This window comes from Hylobates moloch, unplaced genomic scaffold (assembly GCF_009828535.3).
Source record: "Hylobates moloch isolate HMO894 unplaced genomic scaffold, HMol_V3 SCAFFOLD_6, whole genome shotgun sequence".
Classification (NCBI taxonomy): Eukaryota; Metazoa; Chordata; class Mammalia; order Primates; family Hylobatidae; genus Hylobates; species Hylobates moloch.
Window position 1 is genome coordinate 120,161,511 of NW_026652281.1, and position 26,179 is coordinate 120,187,689.

Here is a 26,179-nt window from a genome sequence, read left to right on the forward strand (position 1 = left end):
GATTAGGAGAGGCTAGACAGTATTGGTAAATTCCCTAAGCTTAAAATAGTGCTGGGTATGTGGTTAGACTGAAGCAGAAGCAGCTTTGGAATAGGCTTTAAAGCATTCTCTGGGAGCTCCTAAGAATGAAGATGGAGATCAAGAGAAAATCAACTAGATCTTTGTCCAAGATTAATTTTATCACACAAGGCAGAGGATGAAAGTTAAGGATGTGTGAAAGCAGGTCTGTCTCAGCTGCAGAGCAAGCTGCTCTGTCCATGTCTGCAGATGGTAGACAAGGGATGCAAAAGGGGAAGACAGTGAACAATAGGGCCTTTCTCTTAATGTTAGGAAATGCTCCCTGGAAACACGACCGGAGCATACAGATATGCTCGGATATTTGTAGGGAGCCTAACTTTCCCTCCTTTCTCAGAGAATAAACATTTTAACTGCAAGTCTGTGTGTTCTTTGATTGCAATTTATTTGTGTGTCTGTGTGTATATATTGGTTTGTTTTAGAGACCCCTTTTTTTCTGCGAAGCTAACATACTATCCAAACCGGCATGGAAGGCACCTGTGGGGGGGCGGTGGGAGAGTTGACTGGGGAAGACTGAGCTAGGAGCTGGAAGGTTCTGCTGGGACCTGCCCCCTCCCAGGTTGTAATCCAGCCACCCGTCACTGTCGGGTGAGCAGATGATAATGCACTGTGAAGTTTTCACATACTTCACCTTTCTCTTTGTCTGGTCTATGGACAAAGACAGAAAACCTTATCCTAGCACTTTGCTGAATTTACTCTTTGGCATTAAAGTACAGGTAACGATTATGCAAATATAATAATTTGTGAAAAAAAGTATGTATTTCCATATAACCGTGATTTCAGTTTGAGGCCTCCTCACACACCTAGCTCAGTGCTTCCCAAACGCCAGTCGTGTACATAACCCCTCATTCACCATTTGTGCCATAGCCACATAGCTCATGCACTGTGACTTATTTAATATACTTCTTTAAGTTAACCTTAAAGCAGCTCACTTCTTTCCCTGGCTTCATCCTGATACACAAGATCTCTAAAAACATGACTTCAATGGTCTCACTGTATTATTCTCTAAAACGTGTTAAAAGAAATATGTAACCATTAAGATGGAAAGTGGTCATCCATATCCCACCTTAGAATTATTTTGTGTACCACTTGTGGAATGCGTACCACTGTTTGGAATCCACAAACTGGCTTTTAATTTTGACTGACTTCCATCCTTCCTCTTAATTTAAGTATACAAACTCAAGTTCCTTTTGTCCACTCAACTAGAATTGGGTTCAGATATTGTCAGTGGGCTGTGGACACTTGCCATTCATGTCAGTTTCCTGCTGTGCCCTTTCAGTCCATAGTGACACCTGTCCTGGTTTGATGTGACCTTACCTTTCTTCAGGTTCTTGTCACAGAGCAGATGCCAGGTTGGAGGGATGTGCTGTGAGGGCACACATGCACCCATAGGCAAGTGCACATGTGCACTCCTGCATACCTCTTCTCTACCTTCACACTTGCCCTGCGATCGTTTTCAGAACCTCATTTCTTTTGATAAGTCTGTCCACCTGATCCCTTTTGAGTCCAGTCATTCTCCTTTTTCTCTTCATTGATGCACTTGCAAGTTAATATTTATTTGGCATTCCATTTGTCAGTCCTCTCTCCAGTCCCCAGTTGAAATGCTTAATGGGGCTGAGGCTTCCAGAGTAGCTCCCTTAGGTATTTCCCTCCAAGAGACTCCAGGTGTTGTTGGCAGCATACATTTTTCTCCCAGCCTCTCTGCACTGTCCTTACTCTGTGCAAAAGTTGGAGCCCATTGTTTGCTCTTAGAGGTGAATCTTGGCCTTGGATTGTCGTTTGCCTCTTCCTTCCCGGAGAAGCAGCTCCTCAGGCTCAGGCATCTGCCTTTGCACCTGCACTTCAGGCTCATGGTCTGGGATATTAGAATATGCTCATAGATGTGTGTCTTATTTTCCAGAAGGGGTTTTTCCTTCAGTGTGAGTAGACCAGTTGTGTGCCCAGGTCCCTGCCTGCGACTCTCTCTCTTTAATCTATGGGTATTAGTATAGTCTTCTCTAGGTGGTTTTGTGTTTTGTTTTGTTTTCCTTTTCCTAAACGTAAAGCTGTGGTCTATTCTCAGAATGAGGAGCTTGATGGTTTCTTATGCTCTGTGCTGGGCAGGGACTTAGGTCAGTTATAAGACAGCAAGTGGCTCCTCATATCATAGGCAATGTGTGATGGAAATGGGGCTAGGAGTGAAATGGGAGCAGCCTCTAAGATGAAAACTTTGTGGACAAGAGGAAAGGGAATGATGGGGAAATGCAGGATTTAGAAAGCATCATAGCAACAAATACAAACCATCAGGAAACCACTGAATATTTTAGTGAGGAAGGAGCTAGATATCAAAGTTATCTGTAGACAGTCAAGGAATGTTTTCTGAAAGGAGGAGTTTTGAGAAAGATACAAAATGATATGAAGGTCTCATTCTGGCCCAATAGATAGGAACGGTGGTCTGTGATGGGAGAGTCTCTCTGTGAGTAGCAGTGGGCAGCTCTTGTCTGTAGGACTGTGGAGAGAACTGTAGAAAGGTGATTTAGCCAAACTGAACCTGGAAGACATTTTCCCTAGAAATTGATTTTTGGCTTGTCTGTGTTTAATATCTATGACTATATAACTTACCACGTGGTTTCTTGTGTTGGACATTGTGCACCACAACATCCCAATTAATCTTTAAAATTATATGACACAGGTACTGTCCCTATTTTACAGTCGAAAGGAAATAAAATTTACATTAAATAGTGTACACTCAGGGTTACACAGCAACAGTGTAGATTTGAACCCTGTCATTCTACCTCAAAGTGACACTGTTAACCAGTCGTTATTTTGCTTTCAAATTGTGGGATGGTTCCCCAGGAGATGAGTTCTATTAGGGTTAGCTGTTGTGACCTAGTCTGCAAACTCATCCTTATCTCTAAGGGAAAATGTTTCCAGTTCCACTTAAGAACCTGGAGTTCAAAGTTTCACTAAGCTAGGTATCTGCCCATAAAATGCCGAGGGGCTGGGGTATAAGTACAAATGGATATATTTGGTAAAGAACTTTCAGGCCAAACTAAATTTGAGCCTCATCTAACAATAACAATAAAAATAAAAATAATTATAGCTCTACTTATGTGCCTACTAACCTCATTATCTCGTGTCATCCCCACAATTGATGATAATCCTGTGAGGTAGGTTCTTATATCCACATTTTACAGACAAGTAAACTGAGGTCAAGAGGTTAAGCAGTTATACTGTTAGCAAATGGCAGAGAAGGGATTTGTACCCAGGTAGTCTTCCTTCCCTATACTTTGTTATCTCCAAAAGGGTGCCTTTGTCAGTTCTTGAGCTACAGAAGTGAAAACCTTGCTAGCCTGAGTTAGAGAAGCAATGAAAACCACCTGTTCCAGCTTCCAGGGCTACATGGGGGCAGCTGAACCATATTGAATGGGTTCTTCAATGTGCATCCTGGCAGGCTGCAGCCACGTGACAGTCTCTCCTCCAAATCTAGCACCAACTACACAGAGAGCGATACATGTTGAACGGTAGCATTAATATACTTGGCCAAGCCACTCACGCTCATTTGCGATCACCTTCAAACAGATGGAACGAGGTTTTTCAACTGTGCTGCCAGATGAATGGCAGCAAAGGAGATTACTGTTTAATCTCCAAGTTGCCACACAGATACACCATCCAGCAGAGACTGTACTGGTACATCTAGGTGAAAGGTACTGACACACACGCTGTGCTTTTTCTGGACGACTGTAGAAGGGGGAGCCAGAAGGATTGAAGGGAGCCAGCAGCAAGGTCTTGTACCTTATAGATTTCTTCCAAGAGGTTGCAAAGTGACACTTAGGATTTATTCTGTCCCAAATTTTTAGCATTTATACCAAGATGTTGACATGCATTTCTTGGAACAGTGGTTCATAGACTTGAGTGTGCATTCGAATCTTGTAGGGAGCTTGTTAAAAATACAGATGCTTGGTCTCCTACCCAGGATATTCTGAGTCAGGAGGTCTTGGCTGGGGCTCAAGCATCTATATTTTTAAAGCACCCTAGTGATGCCGATGCTAACTCAATTTAGACAAGTATTGGCTTGGGAAGGTGGGGACAGTCAGGGTGGCTTGTCTTCTGTCATTAGCAGAACATCTCTTTGAATCACTGTTGGAGTTTGGAGCACCCTGGCATGGTGGTTGAAAGTGGAGGCTCTGCAGTCAGACTGAGTTGTTTTAATGTCATCTCTATCACCTACCACTCTGAGACCTGGAGTACATTACTTTCCTTTTCTGAGCCTCCATTTTCTCATCTGTAAAATCTGTCACTAATAATAGCTTCCTTGGAGGGTAATTGCCATGATTAAATGAGCCAGTATATATAAAGTACTTGACACTGGGCCTAGACCATAGTAAGCACCTAATAAATGTTAGCTACAATTATGATGATTATCATCAGGCTATAGTTTTATCTTACAACTAAGGAAATATCCTTCCCTTTGGAGCCTGCAGATTCCAAAAGAGAGGCCCATATATGAGGGAAATGCAGAGGCCCCCAGCCCCTGAGACAGCCTGTTTGATGCTTGAGTGCAAAAACATCAGCAGCCTAGGACACGCTGTACAGTGTCGGTGGGGGTGGGGGTGGGGGCTGGAGTGGATTCTTGGGCCTTGTTTTACATGGATCATGTTAACTAGCTGCTGAGATTATAGCTCTGAATAATTTTTTTAGTTCCGTTAATTCATCCTGGACCCTCTCCTAGACAGGCCCAGTGAGAGGTTGAGAATTCAGCTTATATATTTCTCATGTGTGTCTTCCTTGTCGAAAACATGACTGGGAATTCATACTATTTAAAGGCTTACGTAATGCCTTCCTCTGAGCAGTCAAAGCTGTAGCATGTGCCCTTTCTCAGGTGGCCTTTGCAGATCCCGGGTGCCCTGGGCACACCTGTTTGCTTTGGCAGATGACATGTTTATTCACATGGATTGCTATTGTCACACGGGCTGCAGAAGGTGTGTAATGTGTTTCTTGGGTTAATTATGTGTAATTACTACACGTGACTGAAAACCACGTTGATAATGTGGCCATTAAAAAATGATGCTGTGGAAAGCTGGTGGCAGGAAAAAAGTTCCAGCTAGACCCGTTAAATGAAAACACGCACATTCTAGGCACATACTTTTGGCACTATCACCAAGTGAACAAAGCAGATACCATTAAGTATGATGTGAGTCTGCTTCGTTAAAAAAGTACATGTCTGTGTGTGTGTGTATATGTATATATTCCTCTGTGTAGCAGATCGATTGGACATTTACACACCAAAATGAATACAGCTGTAGGGTGGCCCATACGGGATATTTGTGTGCAGATGCAAATGTTTTTCTATACTTTCTAAATTGGAGAGAAATGCATATTTCTTATATATTCACTTGGTTTTAAGTTATTAAAAAGAAAACTCCCTAATTGTACCTTTCATTCACTATCTCAAACCCATTTTGCTGTGAGTCACGGTATAAAAGTAGGTAAATGTGTAGTTTCCTTCTTTCTAATGAGCAAGAATATAAGCCATCTGTATGTGGACTCCCTCAGATCCCAGTCAACTGTAAGTTAACAGGAAACCAGCTTTTCCTAAAAGCAAGTTCTCACATAGAAAAGAGGGCTGTCTTGTGAGTAATAGAGTGTCCATTTAACTCTGATCATTCAACCTCCTATTCAACATTCATCAGAGGCCCATTCCTCCCTTGCCGTTTCTGAAATGGTGTTTTAGGGCCAGTCTTCCTCATTGTGCCTCCATGTCTCTTTCCTGTGGATCAGTGAAATCCCAGGCCAGCCACAGTGACTTCCCCGTTCTCTCATGAAATTCATTTTTATTGGCATTGTTTCCCTTTGCAAAGAAAAGGGTTATTACAGGTGCCATAGGGAGAGAGTCAGTCTGTCCACACAGAACTAAAATCAGAAGTCGTTTTGCTGAAGATAATCTGTCAAAGGTTTTAATATCATCTTTCATGTACTATGATCAAAACAACGGATTGATTCTGCTTTTCACCTTTTTTTTTTTTTTTTTTTTTTTTTTGAGACAGAGTCTTGCTGTGTCGCCCAGGCTGTGGTGTGCAGTGGCATGATCTTGGCTTACTGCAACCTTCGCCTCCCGGGTTCAAGTGATTTTCCTGCCTCAGCCTCCTGAGTAGCTGGGACTACAGGCGCCCGCCACCATGCCCAGCTAAATTTTGTACTTTTAGTAGACGTGGGGTTTCACCATACTGGCCAGGCTGGTCTCGAACTCCTGACCTTGTGATCCACCTGCCTCGGCCTCCCAAAGTGCTGGGATTACAAGCATGAGCCACCGCTCCTGGCCTACTTTTCAACTCAATGTGTAGAGTCTATCATCACCCAAACTCCTTTTTAAGATTTTGTTTTAAAAAAAAAAATTGCCCAAACTGTTTTTATATACCCAAACATATTACACAGACTGCTTTTTAAGTTTATTTTTATCATAGGGACTGAGGCTGCTGGGTCAGCCTGAAATGAGACCACCTCAGATTTTAGTGTGGCTTGGCATGTCACTATTATCAGGAGCAAGAGCTACAGGGGGGTAAAAATTGCTTCAGAAAGTCTGATTCCAAGCTTCCCATGTACTTGGGTATTTCCCAGAGATGATAAACTCAGAAATTGCTGTGCACTCATCACTTTTTATTGCAAAATTCATTAAGCTGCCGTGCTATTATCATCCCATCTTGTCAAGATGATACATTACAGACTTTATTGCAAAACTTTAGCAAGTAGGAGAAAGTACACCTCTCTCCTGACCACAGCACAGAAAAGCCTCTGGGTATTTTGTGTTTGCCTTCCTATTTTTTTTATATAAATCTCCTTGTCTTTGTAAAACTTCGCTCTGTCTGGTAACTCCCTTTTCTCCTTGTTTGATCATGTGGAGACTCTGTTCCCTCCTTTTGGCTCTATGAGGCATCCTGAGATGCTGTTAAAGAACAGTCCTCTTGCCTCTTCTTTTTGCCCTCTACTCTTAGGCACCATGGAAAGTTGGGATATTAGCCTGTATTCTGACAGAGTCCCTTGCATGGTGGGAAACCTCCCGCAAATGTTTCGTATTTACCCTCCAGCTCTGTGTATTCAGTGAGCCAGACCTGTTCGGGCCTGCCAAGACGTGTGAATTTGGCTTGGCTCTGTGAGTGCTTTCCTGGCCTCGCCTCTGGGTTCTGTGATAAACAGAGCTCCTGCCTCCCCTGTATGATGGGGTTGTCATTAGAGTGGGTCGGAGTCACTTGGTAAATATGGAAAGTGAAGTCGCTTAGCTCCCAGATTTCCATGGCAACCCCCAGAACAAGTACAATATCACCAAAATTATTCTGTGGCTTTCCTTTTTTAGTTGCAGTGATTTGGTTGCATACTCATGTTTTTCCGTTCCTGATTTGTACAAAAAACAAAAACTCTGCCCACTGTCATCAGTACTTTGGTTTCAAGGACATTTATGGTCCCTGTCTAAAGCACCTGAAAAATTCAGTCACACAAAACTACCTCTTTCTGTTCCAGCAGCATAAATTTTTGACTGTGTATTATTCCCTTATATTTAATATTTATCTTATAACCATTCACAGAGCCATAGTGTCAGTGACCCATGGGCTAGGCACCAGGAATGGATGGCTAATGGTGACCTCACGTGCCACGTTAATGGATGCTGTATGGCCAGACAGCGTGTCCCTGCCCTTGGGTAGTTTGCATCCTTAAGGACCAAGTTCACATCCAGTTTGTCACTCCTTATAGAACATAGTTTGTGAAATCACTGCCAATGCATGCTTACCATTATTTGGGGATTTATTTTATCATTTTCTTGTTGCTGGGGTCTTATTTTCTGTGACTGATACAAAGACAGATTCTTGTTGACAAACATGTTTGAGGCGGGCAAGCATTCTCACTGACTTCAACCAGTTTAGGCATACTCCTGAGTTGTGGGCATTCTTTTCTTTTTGACATGGTCCTCTATGATCTTGTTGACTTGACTCATAACTAGCTGTTTTTCTTTTGAAGCCCACTAGCCTATAATTTTTTTCCTTCAGCAACATAATTGCCATCAGTCCTTCTTATACCTTCTATGAGGATACTAGAGCTGGATTGAATCATCAGTGACTCAGGGAAGTCTAGCTATGTTATTTGAAGGATTTGCTTAATTTTAATTTTTGTTTTTTAAAGAGTCTTCTAGGCTCCCTGTTCTTGTGCGCTTATGTCAGGAGCAGTACTCATTTGCCTAGCTGATGAAAAACTCTCCTGTTTTGAGTGACATTGCTAGATCACTTTTTCTTTATTATTATTATTATTATTTTTTAAAGGAGGCAGAGTCTTGCTCTGTCACCTAGGCTGGAGTGCTTTGGCACCATCATACCTCACTATAGCCTTGAACTCCCAGGCTGAAGCAGTTCTCTTGCCTCAGCCTCCCAAGTACATGGGACCACAGGTGTGTACCACCAGGCCTGGCTAATTTTTAACTTTTTTTTGTAGACATGGGGGTCTCACTATTTTTACCAGGTTGATCTCAAACTCTTGGCCTCAAGTGATCCTCCCACCTTGGCCTCTGAAGGTGATGGGATTACAGGCATGAACTGCCATGCTTGGCTCATTTTCTCCTTATTTCCTAATTGACTCCAAATGCTTTAAAATTTGTCTCGGTATAGTTTGCTATAACCACTAAAACATTTGATTGGCTGTTGGTCTTATTCTCCACCCTTTCCCTGGAATAATCCTCACCTGCCTACTCACCCTCAGTAAAGATTGTCAGCCTTTTGGCTTAGATCTTCTACCTAGATGTTCTCAGTCTCATTATGTATTGTCTACAGATGATGAGACCTTTCTTCTACAAAATTGTAGTCGTTTTGTAGTCAGGGAGTGCCAGGTTTCTGGGTTTTCTTGTCATATGGCCCAGCAAGGGATACCAATAAAGAGTCAGCCTCTCAAGATGCATATTTGGCCCTCTTGGCTGTAAAACTATGAAGCCTTGTGATACATTTTTATACCCTCCTTTACTAATGGATAGTGAGGGAGAAAAATAATCTCCTGGTAACATTTTAGAAAGACGAATATACTTTTAGCAAGATACTGTTTTTAGTTTGTAGAATGATAATCCTCTCCTGGAAAAGTAAATATAATCACAGGAGAAATGTGAGTGATAGTTATGCTCTTCTGTTCCCTAAGAATTCTGAGAATTATGTCATGCAAACTTGGCCCTTTAAGCTTCTCAAACTAAAGTTAATAAAACTGTTTCTCTTCCTGTCCTGTGAAGCAGTAAATGTCTCCAGCTGAAGCCCAGGAAACTGTCCTCACTCTCTCTCTTTATATGGTAGTCTCCAGCTCCTCATGGTCTTTCGGGCATCTTTGTATGTGCGTTTTGTGAAAAGGAAAATTTTACTGATACTGATTCACACTGATAAATGGCACATCCAATCTCTCAATGATCCCCTTATTATGTAATCTTAGCGTTGTTTTTCTTTCTGGTAGGAAGTTCCCATTTACAGGCCCTGTTAGTCCTCCTACATCTTGGCTCAGTGTAACTCTTTTGGTTTCTCTTTGTTGTCGTTTCTGTTCAAAAACGAAGCTCTTAAAATATGAACAGTTCTAAATCTCAGGCATCAATTCAATCTACTTTTTCCAAATCTACTTTGAGTGCAGTAGTCAGGAGGTAGCCTCACAGGGTTTTTCTCTCTCCTGTGGGGCTTTATCCAGGACATTAAGGATTTGCTAAGATATCGGGGTATTGGGGTGAGTGTGTATGTATTTAACGTGAGGCTTACTCTAAAATCACTTCATAAGCATACTTTATTTTTACATACATGACTCGTGCAAAGGGAAGAGTGTTTTTATGACACATCACCCTCTTAATTTCCTAAAGAGACCTGAGTTCAAATGTTGGCCTTTAAATTATCATACCGGTGACTCTAGACTGTCCTCTGAGGGATATATTGTAACATACCCCTGACTCACTGCAAAAAGGTCCAGGATTAGCCTAGATATGATGTTTAAGTGAATTAATTTTCAGAAACATCAGTTGATTTTAATATGGTGTATCCGTAATAAATACGAGTCAAGAATCACATTCCACATCTATAATATTTTGCTACAGTAATGGTGGATGCTGGTACCACTTAGCTAAATTATCTCCAAAAATTGTGTTTTCCATTTATGATTCCAAGTTTTTAAAGATGGGAAGAACATAAAGTTCTGTTCTTTGAGCAGTGTTCTGAAGTTTACAAGATACATTCCTGCCTATGATCCCACTTGATCCTCATGACAGTTCCACAAGCTGTGAAAGGCAGTTCTTGTTCTCCCCATTTTATAGATTGTTAACCAGGAATCCAAGATCAAGTAGAAATTGCCTGAAGCCACATAGCCAGTCAGGGCTTGAAGAGAACTCAGGTTTTCTGTCTCTTGGCTTGGCAATATTCTCCAAGCATGAATATGACTGCTGGAACTATGGACTCAAGTGTTTTGTTGTTGTTTATAGGCAAACCATTCTGCAGCCCATTACAGAGTGATTTATCAAAGAATTCACTTGAAATTAAACACCAAGTACATGGAGCTAGAGGCAACACAGAAAGATGTGTCTGAGAAAGGGTCAGGAATTTAGACTGGTGGAGTCGTAAGGACATTGGTGGCTAAATAGTAGATCTTCTCTGGTGAGGCTTTATGGAATTGGAGGTGGGTCATGGCCTGATCAATTAGAGCAATATTAGAGGCAAGAGTTTTAGAATAAAAGGTGAGTGTCACCGAAGCCAAGGGGATCTGGGTGAGTGTGAGGGGTCTATGAAGGCTTTTCTCTACTCTGGCAATCTGCCAGTCAAAAGAAGATGCAATTTATGGTGCCATGGTAGGGCCACTCTTAGAAAAAATCCTGGCTTATATTAAAGGAGAGATGTATCCTGTTACGACGAGGAAGGGGGTTTGCTTTAAAATTTCGAGTCACCTGTTCCCCCTTGACTCTTCCTTTCCCACTTTTAATTCTTAACCTTTTCTATGTTGTTTCTTAAGCTTCCCTGGGATCAGAGATCTTGATCCAGTCTATTCTTTATACATTTTTGTGCATGTAGTAATAGACTGTCCCTATGCAATAATATTAATATGGGACTTGTGGCTTTTTCCCCCCAGAGGAACAAAGGAACAGCATCATCAACTCCAGTTTGGAATCTGTCTCATCAAATCCAAACAGCATCCTTAATTCCAGCAGCAGCTTGCAGCCCAACATGAACTCCAGTGACCCAGACCTGGCTGTGGTCAAACCCACCCGGCCCAACTCACTGTAAGTATGATGTCCAGCTGCCTACACCACAAGGGCTTTGGTCAGCCATTCCACCTAGTATTTGCTATCTGGCTCCATCTGACTTTGGACCATTGTCCCCTGAACATTATTTAAACCTCCTCCCTAAACTGGGAGCTCCGCTGGCTTGTTGTGGGTTTTTAAAGCATCATCATCTCAGAGGGAGTCGTTATTCTTAACATACTGCTTCTTAGCCTTGGTGATTTTTGATTTACCGTCCTGCTGAGATGGCTTTGGTGATAGCTATTGCCTGTGCTGGCTGCTGGGCATGAAAAGCAATTTCTGTAAGTTTTACAAACATCCAGGGACTGTAGCAGCTCTGTGGCAGAGTTTGTTTCACTCATCCATGTTGTCTCGGTTTCTCTCCCCACTGACTATGTTGGAAATGTTCAGTGCCACCTCTGTGTCCACTTCCATAAGGAAGAGCCCCCAGGAGCCCTTTGTGTCTTCACATCCTCAAACCTTAGCATGACTTTGACTTCTTGACAGAGACTATGAAAGAGAAGAACCCTTTTTGCTTTATTTTTCAGCATTGAGCACCCATAGTCAGGACAATTAGTTTGGGGGCTGGTTGTCTAGCCCTCCACAGAAACTAGATCTACTCTCCTAGGATCAGAAAGTTCTCCCTCATGGTTTCAACCCACATTGCTTCACATGCTTCTTTAGACCACCCCATAAATCTTGTCAACTAGCGCCTTTGCAGAAAGAATGTGAGGCCATGACCAGAATAGTTGGACTCTCAGGCTACAGTTGTGTAAGACTCAGGAAAAACAGAGATGATTTTCCCTTTCTCTAAGTGAAAATAGATTGAGGTTCAGCCACAGACTGTCTTCAGGGCAGTTGTTTCGCGTGGGGAGACACTAGCATGGCGGTGAGATGCTAGGATGTCAGTAACCTTTTCCTGCTCCTCCGCATGCCATAGTTTCATGACAGCACCCTGCCATTCAATTGCTATGAGATATTTACAAATCTGCAAAATGAGTCTGACAATTTTTGCCTTAGAAGACACTAAGGGCTATTAAATGCTTGGGAGGAGAGATGACTCCAAAATGGATTTAAGAGGTACATAATAAAAATGTTACTATACTGTAGGATGAAATCTTAAACTGAGAATATCAGATCTTTTGAGTTGTTGGCAGCTTTAAATCATATTGATGTTCAGGAAGTTTAATTATTTGCCCGTTGAGTGGTAAATCACATGTTCCTTCACCAAGAAGTGGACCAGTGCCTCAGGACCTCAAAATAATTGAATTTGTTTGGCTTATGGGCAGTGAGTCTCTTCTGGTTCTCCATGGCTGGGCTTGCCTAGGGAGCCTCCCTGCCTTGAAGTTTGACCTTCTCAGGCTCTCCTATACCCACTTTCCTAGACTTTAGGGAGATTCTATTTTCTTTAGTTGTTTTTTTTCTTCAGTTGGTTTAATTTTCTGTACCTAGCAGTTGCTGAAGTTATTTCTTGCTCTATATGAGCAAGGTTGAATTTCTAGCCCAAGTTGCTTAACATCCCCTGATTTTAGCCAGCCACTACCAACTAGTGGTCTGTAATTTTTTTTTTTAGTGACTGGTAGCTGTGGGCCCCTGAGTCACTGCTGAGTACAGTGTGTACAAAGAGGTTGCTTAAGCAGCTAAGTGGAAAAGGGGGGTGTGCCTTTTAAACAGGTCCTGAAGAGAAGGCTTGGGATTTTTTATTTTTTAGGTGTCTAGATACGATTTATTTTCATAACATCCTAGGAATCGCTCTGTCCACTTCACACCGCCCAGAGGGACTGTTCCCTACCTGGTACAGATCTGGGGGGCTTTCCTGGGGAAGGGAGGGTGATAACAGGAATGGTTCTAATTGTTTGTCTCTGGAGGAGGATTAGAAAAAGAAGTGTGGGTGTGCCTCCAATAAGACCACTGTCCTTCCAAGCTGAGTGAGTCGCTGATTGATACCTTTGAGTCTTGAGGTCAGGGAATGTTGTTCCTGAGGTAGAAGCAGTACCAGCACCAGCCCTGATACCAGCGTCTGCCATGGCCCTGAGTGACAGCCATGCCACAGTCCCCCATAAGCTCTGCAGGCAGGCTCACAACCACTTCTCAAACCCACGGCAGTGAGGTGATCTTCCTGGGTTCCTGTCTCCCTGATATTTTCTGCCTGGGATTTGCTAGTGTGGATCATGCATGGCTGTTAGGCAGTCCTAACAAATGGACCCACAATACTTTCCCTGAGCAATTTGATTCCGAGAAATCTGTCAGCACACAGATGTGCCACGGTAACAATCACCTGAGACCACCTGGGTCTCAGCCTCAGGTGTGGACCCTTTTGTTCCCTCCATTGTTGTTGAGTTGGAAGTGTCCAGAGATCCTCCAGTGGGAACACTTAATGATGCAGATGAAAATAAAGAACAAAGGTGGGCTGGGAGGATTACCATTAGCTTGACTGTTAAATAGGCATGAGGTAGGGAACCAGTCACCAGGAAGCTATCTGTTCTTTTTATTTCACTCCTTTATTTCACTATTTTTCATAATGACTGGGATATCATTATGACCAGAGAGAAATCATAGTGAAAGAAACATGTTTGTTACTCATAATACAGTGGTACCTCTGATAATACATTTTGCAGTATTATTAATCTTCCCTAATTCTCCAAGGACATCAGGGCCCTCTTATTTACGTGAATGTAATGCTAAATCAGGCATCAAAATTAGAGAGGCCGTGATTCTACCTGTGCCAGGGCAAGGCTGCTGGGTTTAAATCTTTGGCAGGTCCTCAGCTTGACTCCTGAAGTAGCCATCTCTCCTGAAGAACAAAGGACAATTGGTAAGTCAGGACCAAAGTTCAGCTAGTCTGAAATTGTTAGCAACTGTGGCTGAACCTATTTTATGCCCAGACCCATGCATGCCAAGCTACCTGAGGTAAACCAGTAAAAGAGGGTTCCTGTTTTCCCCAAGAGTTCACAGTCTAGCCAAGGAAGAAAGGCAGTGGCATATGGCAGTGTTAATGGGGACTTACAAGTCATAGTGTGTTCAGAGTTCAACCACTATCAACTGAATATCTGGTGAGCACACACACCAGGTCGAAGTAGTGGGAAAGGTCGGGTAGATGGAGTGTGAGGTGGGCATTAGGAAAAACTTAGGTGGATGGATGAAGAGCATTCCAGGTAAGAGGGATGAAGGAGGCAGAGATTATCCAGGATGGATAAATGCATTCTGCAGACATGTGTATTAGGGGAGGAGGGAGCTGTAATTCCTCTGGTACCACTACCACCAAAAAAAGACTTGAACAAACCTTTAAAATCAGGAGTCTTCACATAAAATTCAGATTTCAGGCTGGAACAACTGGACATCCACATACACAAAAATGAATCTAGATACAGACATTATACCTTTCACAGAAATTAATTCCAAATGGACCATAGGTCTAAATGTAAAATGCAAAACTGTAAAACTTCTAGAAGATAACATAGGAGAAAACCTAGGTGGCCTTGGGTATAATTATGACTTCTTAGTTACAACATTAAAAGTATAATCTGTGAGATAAAAACTTGTTAAGTTGGACTGTGTTTAAACTAAAAACTTCTGCTCTGTGAAAGACACTCAAGAGAATGAAAAGACAAGCCACACACTAGGAGAAAATATTTGCAAAACACATACCTGATAAAGGACCAGTATCCAAAATATACAAAGAACTCTTAAAATTCAATAATAAGTAAACAAAGAACCCAATTAAAATAGGAGCAAAAAATATGAACAGATACCTCATCAACAAGGACATACAGGTGTCAAGTAAGCATATAAAAATATGATTCACATCTTACATCTTCAGGGAAATACAAATAAAAACAACAGTGAGATACCACTACACACCTCCGAGAATGGCCAAAATTCCAGAACACTGACAACATCAAATGCTGGCTAGGATGTGGAGCAGTGGGAACTCTCACTCATTGCTGGTGGGAATACAAAGTGATACAGCCATTTTTGGAAGACAGTTTGGTGTTTTTTCACAAAACCAAACATATTCTAAGCATACAATCCAGCAATCATGTTCTTTGGTATTTACCCAAATGAGTTGAAATTTATGTCTACACAAAAACCTGCACATGGATTTTGTTAGAAGCTTTATTTATAATTGCCAAAACTTGGGAAGCAACCAAGATGTCTATCAGTACGTGAAAATGGATAAACAAACTATGGTGCAGGCTGACAATGCTATATTATTCAATGATTTTAAAAAATGAACTCTCCAGCCATGAAAAGACATGGGGGAACTTTTAATGCATATTGCTGAGTAAAAGAAGTCAGTCTGGTGGGGCGCAGTGGCTCACACCTGTAATCCCAGCACTTTGGGAGGCCAAGGCGGGCAGATCACTTGAGGTCAGGAGTTTGAGACCAGCCTGGACAACATGGTGAAACCTCATCTCTACTAGAAATGCAAAAAAATTAGCTCGGCATGGTGGTGTGAGATAATCTGTGAGATAAAAACTTGTTAAGTTGGACTGTGTTTAAACTAAAAACTTCTGCTCTGTGAAAGACACTCAAGAGAATGAAAAGACAAGCCACACACTAGGAGAAAATATTTGCAAAACACATACCTGATAAAGGACCAGCCTGTAGTCCCAGGCTCAGGAGGCTGAGGCAGGAGAATGGGTTGAACCTGGGAGGCAGAGGTTGCAGTGAGCTGAGATTGCACCACCGCACTCCAGCCTGGGCTACCAAGCAAGACTCCATCTCAAAAAAAAAAAAAAAAAGAGAAATCAATCTGAGAAGACTACAGTGTGATATGATACCAACTATATGGCTTTCTGGAAAATGCAAAATTATGGAATCAATAAAAAGATCAATAGCTGCTGGGGATTCTGGGGAGAGGAACAGGGATGAATGTTTGGAGCATAGGGCATTTTTTTCGCTGTGAGACTATTCTGTATGATGCTGCAATGGGATATACACAAGACATTATGCATTTGTCAAAACCCATAAACACAAAGACTGAATGCTAATGTAAACTATGGCCTTTAAATTAATAATAATGAACCGATATAAATATCGGTTCATTAGTTGTAACCAGTGTATCGTGTTAATGCAAGATATTAATAATTAAGGAAACTCAGAATGTAGAAATAGAGATAGTGTGTGTAAAACTTTCATGCAACTTTTCTGTAAACCCAAAACTGCTCTAAAAAATAAAGTCTATTAATACATCTTTTTAAATCCAGATTTCCAGCTTCTTTTGAAATGTCAGAAGAGGTGGTTACACTAAACCTATGTGAAACTTGGGAGCAGATGATACTCTCTGATCTCTATAATCTCATAGCTGGCCTGCTTCACTTTTATACCTAATGCCTGTAGGCCCATAGTAGATTAAAAATGGCCACAGAATATTTGCAACCCCTCCCATTAAGAGCTGGAGCCCTTGAATCTAGGCTGGCCTTTACCCTTTGACTTATTTTGGCCAATAGAATGTGGAGGAAGTGACATCATGTGCCTTCCCAGGCCCAGGCCACAATGCCTCACAGCTTTCTCTCTCATCCTCTTGGAACCCAGTCACCATGTAAAGAAGCCTGTTATAGCCTCCTTAAAGATGACGGATTACTGGAGAGAGAAGCCCAGCTATCTCTCTCAGCGCAGCTCAGTATCGGGACCATCAGTCAGTTGAATTGCAGCCACCTGGGTTAGTCAGGCAAGACCAGCCAAAGCTTCCCAGACAGCCTATAGATTCATGATAAATATCACATTGTGATTGTTGGAACCCAGTGAGTTTAGGGTGGTTTAATATGCAGTGATAGTAAACTGACACAAGTCCTGTGAGTTTGTGACCTTGGAGTCATGGGCAGCTGTCTTGGGATGGGGCTGAACTGTCTGCACGAATAGAAAGGTATGGAAGGGTCTCACTGTAGCATAGTGCAGCATGGAGACTAGCCTCTCAGTTTTCAGAATCTTCTTGGAAAGAAAACAACTCGTAACTGAGATTCTAAGAAATTTAAGAAACAAAATTTATGGCTAATGGCTGAAGCAAACAAGAAAGGTGGCTCAAACATTGGAATGGAAAGCCGGAAACCCTAGGTTTTGGTTCTGGCATCAACATTGCCTGGCTGATGATACTGGTCTCTGAACCCGAGCATGCCCACTACCACCACCTTCCACTCTCTCTGGTGGAAGAAATGGGGCTGATCCACCTCCAAGGATGACGGTCGTTCAATGGGTGCTTATCGAGGGCTGCAGAAATAAATTATTCTCTCCTTCCACAGTGACCAGTGGGGCATCATGCCAACTCTTTTCTGGGAGAGAGTGATTTTAAAGGAGGAAGTAAACAAATGCTGAGAAAGAAGTCAGGGGACGCCCCACCAGGGACATAACATGCTGCAGTAATTTCCCCAAATTAGAAACTACTAGGTGAATGCCTTCTTTAGACCACAAAGTTTGAAAGATTGAAAGAAAGCTAGGAGGGCCAGGATAATTACCGCAATGACGGAACCCAACCTTGGAGTTCTCTCTGCCTAAGTAGTCCCCACCCCTAAAAAATAACTAACTGCTCAGTGGCCTCATAAATAAAACTAATTTTTCTCGTCCTTCCGTCTTAACACACACGCTCATGCATTTCCAAGTTATTTCTGGTGACCTAAAAGATGCACGCATGCCAAACGCCTGCAGATTCTGCCAGAGTCAACCTTCCTCTCCTGTCTTAGTGGCCAGAGAACAGTCCCTGGAATTCAAAGGATAAACAAGGCCTGCGTCCAGACAGAGTTGTTTCTCTGAAACATTGCTGGCTTCTTCTGAGTTTGATTCAGCTGCTCTCTGATGAAATTCAGGGAAGACTTGCCTTCAGAGATATCTCTCAAATTTTACTTATCTTCAACTTTAGTTGGTCAACATTCATTCCACAAATATCAATTGAACTCCTACTGTGGGCCTGGTGGTGGTCTGAGTGCTGAAGATACAGTGATTTAAAAATATTAAAAAAAAAAAAAGTTTCTGCTTTCATGGATTTTATATTCTAGTGGAGACAGGAGATAAATCAGTGTTTAACACAGTATGTCACACAGTATATTGAGAAGTCCCAGGGAGAAAACTACTGGAGAATCAAGGAGATAGGGATTTGGAGGAGAAGGAGGCAAGTGACTTTAGCTCTCTGTACCTCAATTTTCTCATCTGTAGAATAGTGTGATCATAACCTCCTCAAATAGGTGGCATGAAAATTAAGATCATCTTTTATTTACATATTTTAGTACTGTGTATGGCAATTATTAGTATTATTTTGGAGGGCTCCCCCCACACACTGTCCTTACTTTTTCTCCAGTCCCTCAGCCATGGTATGTATTTTTCCTGTGCAGAGAAATGTCCCAGGCTGTCCCACTCACCTTCCCCCACCAGCCTCCTACCTTGAATCTGAGACTGGAGCTATATCTCAGCCAGGCTTTAAGTGATCAGTGAAGAGGAGGAAGGAACTTCTGCTATAGAGACAGGTGCTACCCCTCCTTAAAGCAAGACCAGCTAAGGTAGACATGCCACGCCCTGTTCCTGAAAGATTTGGAAACCTCTGAATCCCACAGGATACCTGATAATTGTGTGCATAGCTGTTATTTACTGAGACCAAATGAATGGCAAAATGAATAATATGCATTAGAAAAGTGATAATTCAAGGCATTTTTTTTTTTTTTTTAAAAAGCTATTTTCCCATCCCCATGCTATTTTATGCCAAAGGGTTACACCCAAACAGGCAGCTATGATTTTACTAGAATTGTCTCTATTTGTCATCCTTTGGAATGTGGGGCTTTGAAAGAGGAAGTTTTCCTCTGTGGCTGGATCAACTTTTTGTGGAGTAGGATCTTTCCTTTTAAATTGAGGATCCTGTTTCTCACCCACCTCCAAGCAGAAAAGGTCTCTTCAGACCGGTTTGCCTGAAAAGTTGGTGACATTCCTCACCTTTGGAAACAACCTGAACGCCTCATTGTTTTCAAGAGGATTCGTTTGCTCTCCTTGCTCCCCACAGTGCCCTTGGTGATTCCAGCTTACTTACTCATTCATTGTTGTTTCTTGGACATGTCAGATACCCTCCCTCTGTCACCTCAGGCTCCTGGGCTGTGGAGGCCACAGCTCTGCCCTGTAACTAGGCCACGTTCCCTTGACATTTTCAGTTTGTTACTGGTGTGACCCATTTTCTGAGTGGCTTCATGTCCACTTTTCTCTTTCCCTAAGCAAGATCTCACTCATCAATCGGGAGCCCAGCTGGGCTTCCCTTGGTTGAGGGTGGAAATTCCTGCCTCCATTCGATTTTTATGAGATAAATGTGTTGGTTATTAGTGGTGGTTCTTCTTTTTTAAAATGTAAAAATTGCTTGAGACAGTCCTCGCACTTGGTGACCCAGCAGGATTTCTTTCCCAAGCACCAGGGACCCATCGGTGGCACTTGGATCTCTACAGCCTGTCAGCAGAGGGGGTATGGGAGGAGGCAGGGGCAGAGCGCCGTTTGAATGCCTAGCCACATCCCTGTTTTCCAGCAGAGTGGAAATCACAAATGGAAAAATGTTTTCCTTTACACATATTGTTCTGTTCTTTTCTCCTGTATAAGCTCAAATCATATAAAGGGTCTGTATTTTTTCTATAAACTTATAAATCTTGCTAAATAACCTAAAACAGTTTCCAAAAATTGCCCTGACGTACACAGTACATGCTTAAAGCTTTGGAGTTTAATTAAAGGTATGAATGACTGAATTTCATTTTGAATTTAGCTGCACTCAAATGCCTTATGACACTGTATTTTATTTGTGTAAGTGTTAGGCATTTTAAATCTCAAATTTTTGGTAGAATATTTGGGAAGGAAATAGGCTTAAGATTTTGCATGGCTTTTTCAGCATTGTTATGCCTGTAAGGGAACTTTGAAGGAACTCTAAAGTGTTATTTTTCTTATTTAGGATTAGGTTAGAATTGTTTCTACCTCTGTGTATTTAATCTGAGGGATCTTATTCGTAGATCCAGATTCTAAATGGGGTAAATTAAAAGTACATTAGAGTTCAAGTACTGCTTTTGAAACCTTTTTTAGTCAATCTGGAAAGCAGATGCTTACTTAGCTAGGAAAGCATTCCTAGTTGGAAACAGCCTTAGAATCTTGTTTTTAACTCCTTCTCTGCATTAGGGATCTAGAAAGCCAGGCAGGATCTACTGTAGGCTTCATTTGGTCTCTATTACACTGGTCTTCCAAGGCAGACTCTTAGCTCTATGCGCTGGTTCTCAGAGTGTGGTCCTGGGACCAGCATCATTGGTGTTACCTGGGAGCCTGTTCGATCTACAGAATCTCAGGCCCCACCCCAGACCTATAGGATCAGCATATTCTGGAAGGAGGGCCCTGTGATCTATGTTTTACCAAACCCTGCAGATGATTCTGATACATGCTCAAGTCTGAGAGCCATAATGCATAGTGATCTAGTGCGTTAAGCTCATGGACTTCCACCAGAATAAAATCAGGACTTACCTCAGTGTAAAGCTCTCAGGGCCAAGCCTGTGTCATCACCAGCACCCTCTGATTGTCTGTGCAGTGATGACAGTAATGGGGCTTAACTGAGCTCTGCCCATGGCCTTTGGGATCAGTCGCAGCTTATACAGCTGAGGGGGGATGGGTTTGCTTTTCACAGGAACCTATTAGCTCACCAGTGCTGCACTTTCCATCTCCCCACAAAAGCCCAGTCAGCTGTTTCGCAAATGCATGCCTGTTGGTTACAAATCAAGACAGGGTGGATGCATCAATTAATCAAGCCAGTAGATGTTTTTATTGTTTATCTATTGTGTGTGTAACATGAAAAGATCAAGATGCTGGTATTGACAGAAAAATAGCTCTCAGGCTATGTGATACTGAAGGTGATGGATGAGCATCAATGTGGACAGATTAGAGATGTCTAAATCAGCATTTCCCAAACTGGTACAGGAAGGGAAGGGGGCAAGAGCTGCTTTGGACTAAGTTCAACAGAGTCTTTCTTTCTTTTTTTTTTTTCTCGAGATAATGTCTCACTCTGTCATCCAGGCTGGAGGTCAGTGGTGTGATCTCAGCCCACTGCAACCTCCACATCCTGGGTTCATGCAATTCTCCCACCTCAGCCTCCCAAGTAGCTGGGACTACAGGTGCACACTGCCTCATCCAGCTAATTTTTATATGTTTTGGCAGAGACAGGGTTTCACCATGTTGGCCTGGCTGGTCTTGAACTCCTGACCTCAAGTGATCCACCTGCCTCAGCCTCCCAAAGTGCTGGGACTACAGGTGTCAGCCACCATGCCTGGCCAGTTCAACAAATTATTGACTAGAGAACTTCTGAGCCTTTAATATGTCCATCTTGAAGGGGCATCTGTTAATGCTGCATTTCCTAAATACATTGACTGTAGTACATGATTTCTACAGCACTTCTCTTAAGCCTCTTGAAACAGCATTCCATGGTTTGGGAAATGCTATTCTAAATCAACATTCTACTTTTGAGGGGGAAAAATGTATTTCTCATAATGGATGGCATTATTATGGTAGAGATCCTTCCAGAGAACAGAGATTTTGTTTATATATAAGTGTATGGCCACAGATAGCTTTCCGAAGACTGAAATGGGTTATAGGGTTATATCATGTGAAAAGCATTGGTAAGCTTTAGAATCTGGGGCAGGGCAAAGCCTGTGTGGCCTGATTGTGGACCTACCAGGGTCAAGCCTCAGCTCTGCCATTTCCTAACTGTGTAAACTTGGGAAAGTTATTTGCTATCTCTGAGCTAAACCTCTTCCGTGAAATGGTAATAATAATAATAACACCTACTTTCAAGGTTATAAGATAATGCCTTTCTAACACTTAGTAAATGGCCTCGTTCAGAGTATCAATCAATAAAACCAATCAATAAAAATTGGTTTCTACTATTATTTTTATTCCTTCTTATTATTTGCTCTCAGACTGCCCCCCCCCAACAATGAACAAACCCCTAGTATTGATTTCTTTCCATGGTGGCAGCAGATGGACACTCAATGTTTACTTTTGTTTATTTGTTTGATCCTGATGTAACATAAAGCAACCCAGATTAAAAACATTGATATAATTTTAAAAACGAATTAAAATACCCCAAATTAAATTAACTATAAATAATAAAATACACTGAAATCAATAGAAGTGCTCCTCTTCCAAGACAGGCGTCAAACTGTTCACACAAAGAGTGTTGGTCAAAGCCCCCTACCCTATTGTTCCTCCATTGGGTGGAGCCAACTGGAAACTACGCTAATTAGACTAGAAACTAATTGCAATCTCAACTCTCCACTGGGGAAGAATTTAGCCTCAGGAATTCTCTCCAGCCTAGGACTCTGTGTTGATTTGACTGTCATTATGACAAAAAGGAAAAGAGCTTCTGAAAAAAAAAATTATCTGGAAATGTAGCATCTTAGTCATTCACTGCATTTGCACTATCAAATTCTCTTCTAGTATCTCTCACCTTCCTTCACAAGGAAGCAGTGGAGTTCTCACTAAGACATTGCTTTAATGTTCCTTCTAATATTCTTTATGAAGTAAAGGCAGCTGGTGATGGGGCTATTCCCTGGCTGTTGTCAAAAATACTCAGAAAAGGGATAAAATAGCTGCATTACAGACTACCCTATTACCTCGTTGCCCTATACAGGAGGAGCCTTGTCTTCAGGGAAAACCAAGATGTTATTGTCCACAAACAAAGGCAAAGGTGTTCATTCAAGGATGATGTATTAGGATCCTAAGAAGAAACTTTGGTGCATTCGAAATAACATAACTCAAGGAGGGTTTATTAACAAAAGAGTTAGGGCCGAGGAATCACAAGAGATAACACAGTAAGCCAGGGCTGGCAGCTGCTGCCCAGTCACCACCCTTAGCTGAGAGGACATGAGAGGAAAGTGGTACAGAAACCCAGAAGGATATACGAGTTGGTGCCTTGACAGGAGCAGTGACCTTTGGTCAAGGGACACAGCCAGACCTTTCAGAAATGGAATAAATGCCTTGGCCCTCTCCTTTCCCCTGCTAGTCTAAAGAGCTGCCCATTGCTGAACCCAACAGGAAGCCAGAGGTTGCAAAAGCCCTGTTGAAGAAATCCGTGCTGGTTAGATCCCAGAGAAGAGATCAGGGTAAAGATTGTGTCTGGAGAGGCAAATTAATGATGTCCAAAGAGTGGAAACAACAGGAATAGCTATCAATAAAGTATGGCCTGAATAAATGGTAGAGTTGAGTACTATCCAGTACAACAGAGGAATTAGGTAGTTCTGTATGTGCTGGTCTAGAGCTACCTTAAAGGCACCTTAAGGGGGAAAAAGAGGTGCAGGAGAGTGTGCAGCTGTGACTCTTAGTCCAGATGGCACATTAGCACCACCTGGGGAGCCTAAAATAAAAAATACCAACACCTAGGCCCCTTCCCTGGACCCTCAGAGTTAACTGATCTGCTGTAGGGTCTGAGTGGTGGTATGTTTCTGAAGCTTCCCAAGTGATTTTGATATGCAGCTAGATTTGAAAACCATCAGTGTACGTTATATGATACTATTTTATATAAGAATCCAGGGATATAGACACAAGATATATAGACACACATGGGTGGGTGTAATACCTGTAATATTTCTGGGAAGATACAGGGGAATGAATCTGTGTGGTTTTCCCTGAAGGAGGCAGATGGGATGGTGATCTGTGGCAGAAGGAACACTGAATTTTCATTTTAACACTACCCTCTTGTAGTCTGGGATTTTTTTTTTTTTTTTTAACATGTGCGTGCATTGATTGTTAAACTCAGAAATACATTTGCTTAGTTTTGAAATGACCATTCATTCATTCTCTTAAAGCTTTGGAACATGTCTTTGTGAGAAAAGATTTTTCTTTTTCTTTTTTATTCTTTTTGAGACGGAGTCTCGCTCTGTCGCCCAGGCTGGAGTGCAGTGGTGCAATCTCAGCTCACTGCAAGGTCTGCCTCCTGGGTTCACGCCATTCATCTGCCTCAGCCTCCTGAATAGCTGTGACTACAGGCACCTGCCACCACGCCTTGCTAATTTTTTCTATTTTTAGTAGAGATGGAGTTTCACCGTGTTAGCCAGGATGGTCTCAATCTCCTGACCTCACGATCCACCTGCCTCAGCCTCCCAAAGTGCTGGGATTACAGGCGTGAGCCACCACGCCTGGCCAAGATTTTTCTTTTTAACCTTAAATTTTTTTGTATTACCTCAATAGCTAGGAATCTAAATGAGATGCTATTTGACAGAAGAGTAAGGCCTTTACCAAGAAGTTGTTGCAGGGTCTCACTCTGTTTCCCAGGCTGTGTTCAGTGGTGCAATCACAGCTTACTGTAGCCTCAACCTCCTAGGCTCAGGCGATCCTCCCACCTCAGCTCCTGAGTAGCTGGATAGTCCCAGGCACGTGCCACCATACCCAGCTAATTTTTTATTTTTTGTAGAGATGGGGTCTTGCTATGTTGCCCAGGCTAGTCCTCTGGATGCAAGAGAGCCTCTCACCTCAGCATCCCAAAGTGCTGGGATTACAGGTGTGAGTCATTGTGCCTGGCCTGGTATGTTTTAAGTGAAAACGAAATTAAGGCCATTGATCGTTGAATCATTCCATCAATGGCCAAATGGCTCCCCCTCTCCAGGCTGGCCTCGCCCAGGGCTCCGTGTCAGTGTAGTGAGTGGTAACTCTTGGCATAGCAGAGGAAATCATATGTGGAGTTAACTGAGCTCTCGCTTAGAAAGCTGAGTAGAACCAGTTGGACCCCTGCCTCTGGGCTATTTCAGATTTCTTTTTTTTTTTTTTCTTTTTTTTGAGATAGAATCTCTCACCCTGTTGCTCAGGCTGGAGTGCAGTGGCGTGATCTCAACTCACTGCAACCTCCACCTCCTAGTTTTAAGCGATTCTCTTGCCTCAGCCTCATGAGTAGCTGGGATTACAGGTGCGTGGCACCACACCTGGCTAATTTTTGTATTTTTAGCAGAGACAGAGTTTTACCGTGTTGGCCAGGCTGGTATCAAACTCCTGACCTCAGGTGATCCACCCGTCTTGGCCTCCCAAAGTGCAGGGATTACAGGCATGAGCCACTGCACCCAGCCTCAGATTTCCTATTAAAATTAGAGAGCCCTAACTTAAGAAACCAGAAAGTCAATTTTAACATTGAGCAGCTACTCATGAACTCCTTCTCCAACCCCCAACCAACATTGTGAAATGTAAGTAGTTCAATTATGTTGAGCTATATATAGTTCTTTCACCTGATCTTCATCTGTCATTCTCCATCTGCTATCTATCCAATTTCCTTTGAAAACTCCATTTTAAAGCAGAATATATAATGGAAAAACCTTAACTCCTGACCTTTATGGAGATATACTAGAGTTACTCAATAATAATTAGCAGTTGCCCTGGTAACCTCAGACTTACTGCTTAAATCACCCGTATTTGTCACCATCCCCTGCCTGCAGGACAATAAGATCACCTGCTTTGTGCTAATGAAAATGGGGACATTTTAGTAATTTTATAATCCTTTTCAGCTTCTATCGTAAGCGTGGAAGTGATATTGTTTGTGATTATGCTCACTAAAAAGAGGCTTTTTGTTTTATTTTTTAGTTGCCAAAGCAGTGAGATAGAAATCATTTTGGGTTTTGAGCAAATTGGAAAGCCCTGTTCAGTCTATTTTGTTTACCACTGTATTGAAAACCTTCAGAAACTTAAGTAGGTGAAACTTGCAGACTAGAATTTAAGGATGATGGCCCTGAGATAGAAAAGGAGAATGAAATTGTCAAGTCTGTCATCATATCAGACGTCACAGACAAAGATGAGTAAAGCCCACTAATTCCAGCACTTTCACTTGCGCAGTGCTGCTGGAAGGTTAGTAAATCCAAAGCTGAAGCACAAGAGAGATTTCTTCAAATG

At 42.2% G+C, this 26,179-nt stretch overlaps 1 protein-coding gene across 11 annotated transcripts in view; it reads left to right on the forward strand.

Moving 5' to 3' along the window:
• Positions 1-26,179, forward strand: part of ARHGAP26 (Rho GTPase activating protein 26) — a 477,291-nt gene that overhangs the window by 384,338 nt on the left and 66,774 nt on the right. For all 11 annotated transcript variants that reach the window (XR_009213838.1, XM_032158217.2, XM_032158220.2 and 8 more), the window contains exon 20: positions 11,170-11,320. Coding sequence is in view for 10 of the 11 variants with exons in the window: in XM_032158217.2 (XP_032014108.1) it covers positions 11,170-11,320 (151 nt within the window). In the remaining variant the exon portion in view is untranslated. The remainder of the gene's footprint in view (positions 1-11,169; positions 11,321-26,179) is intronic.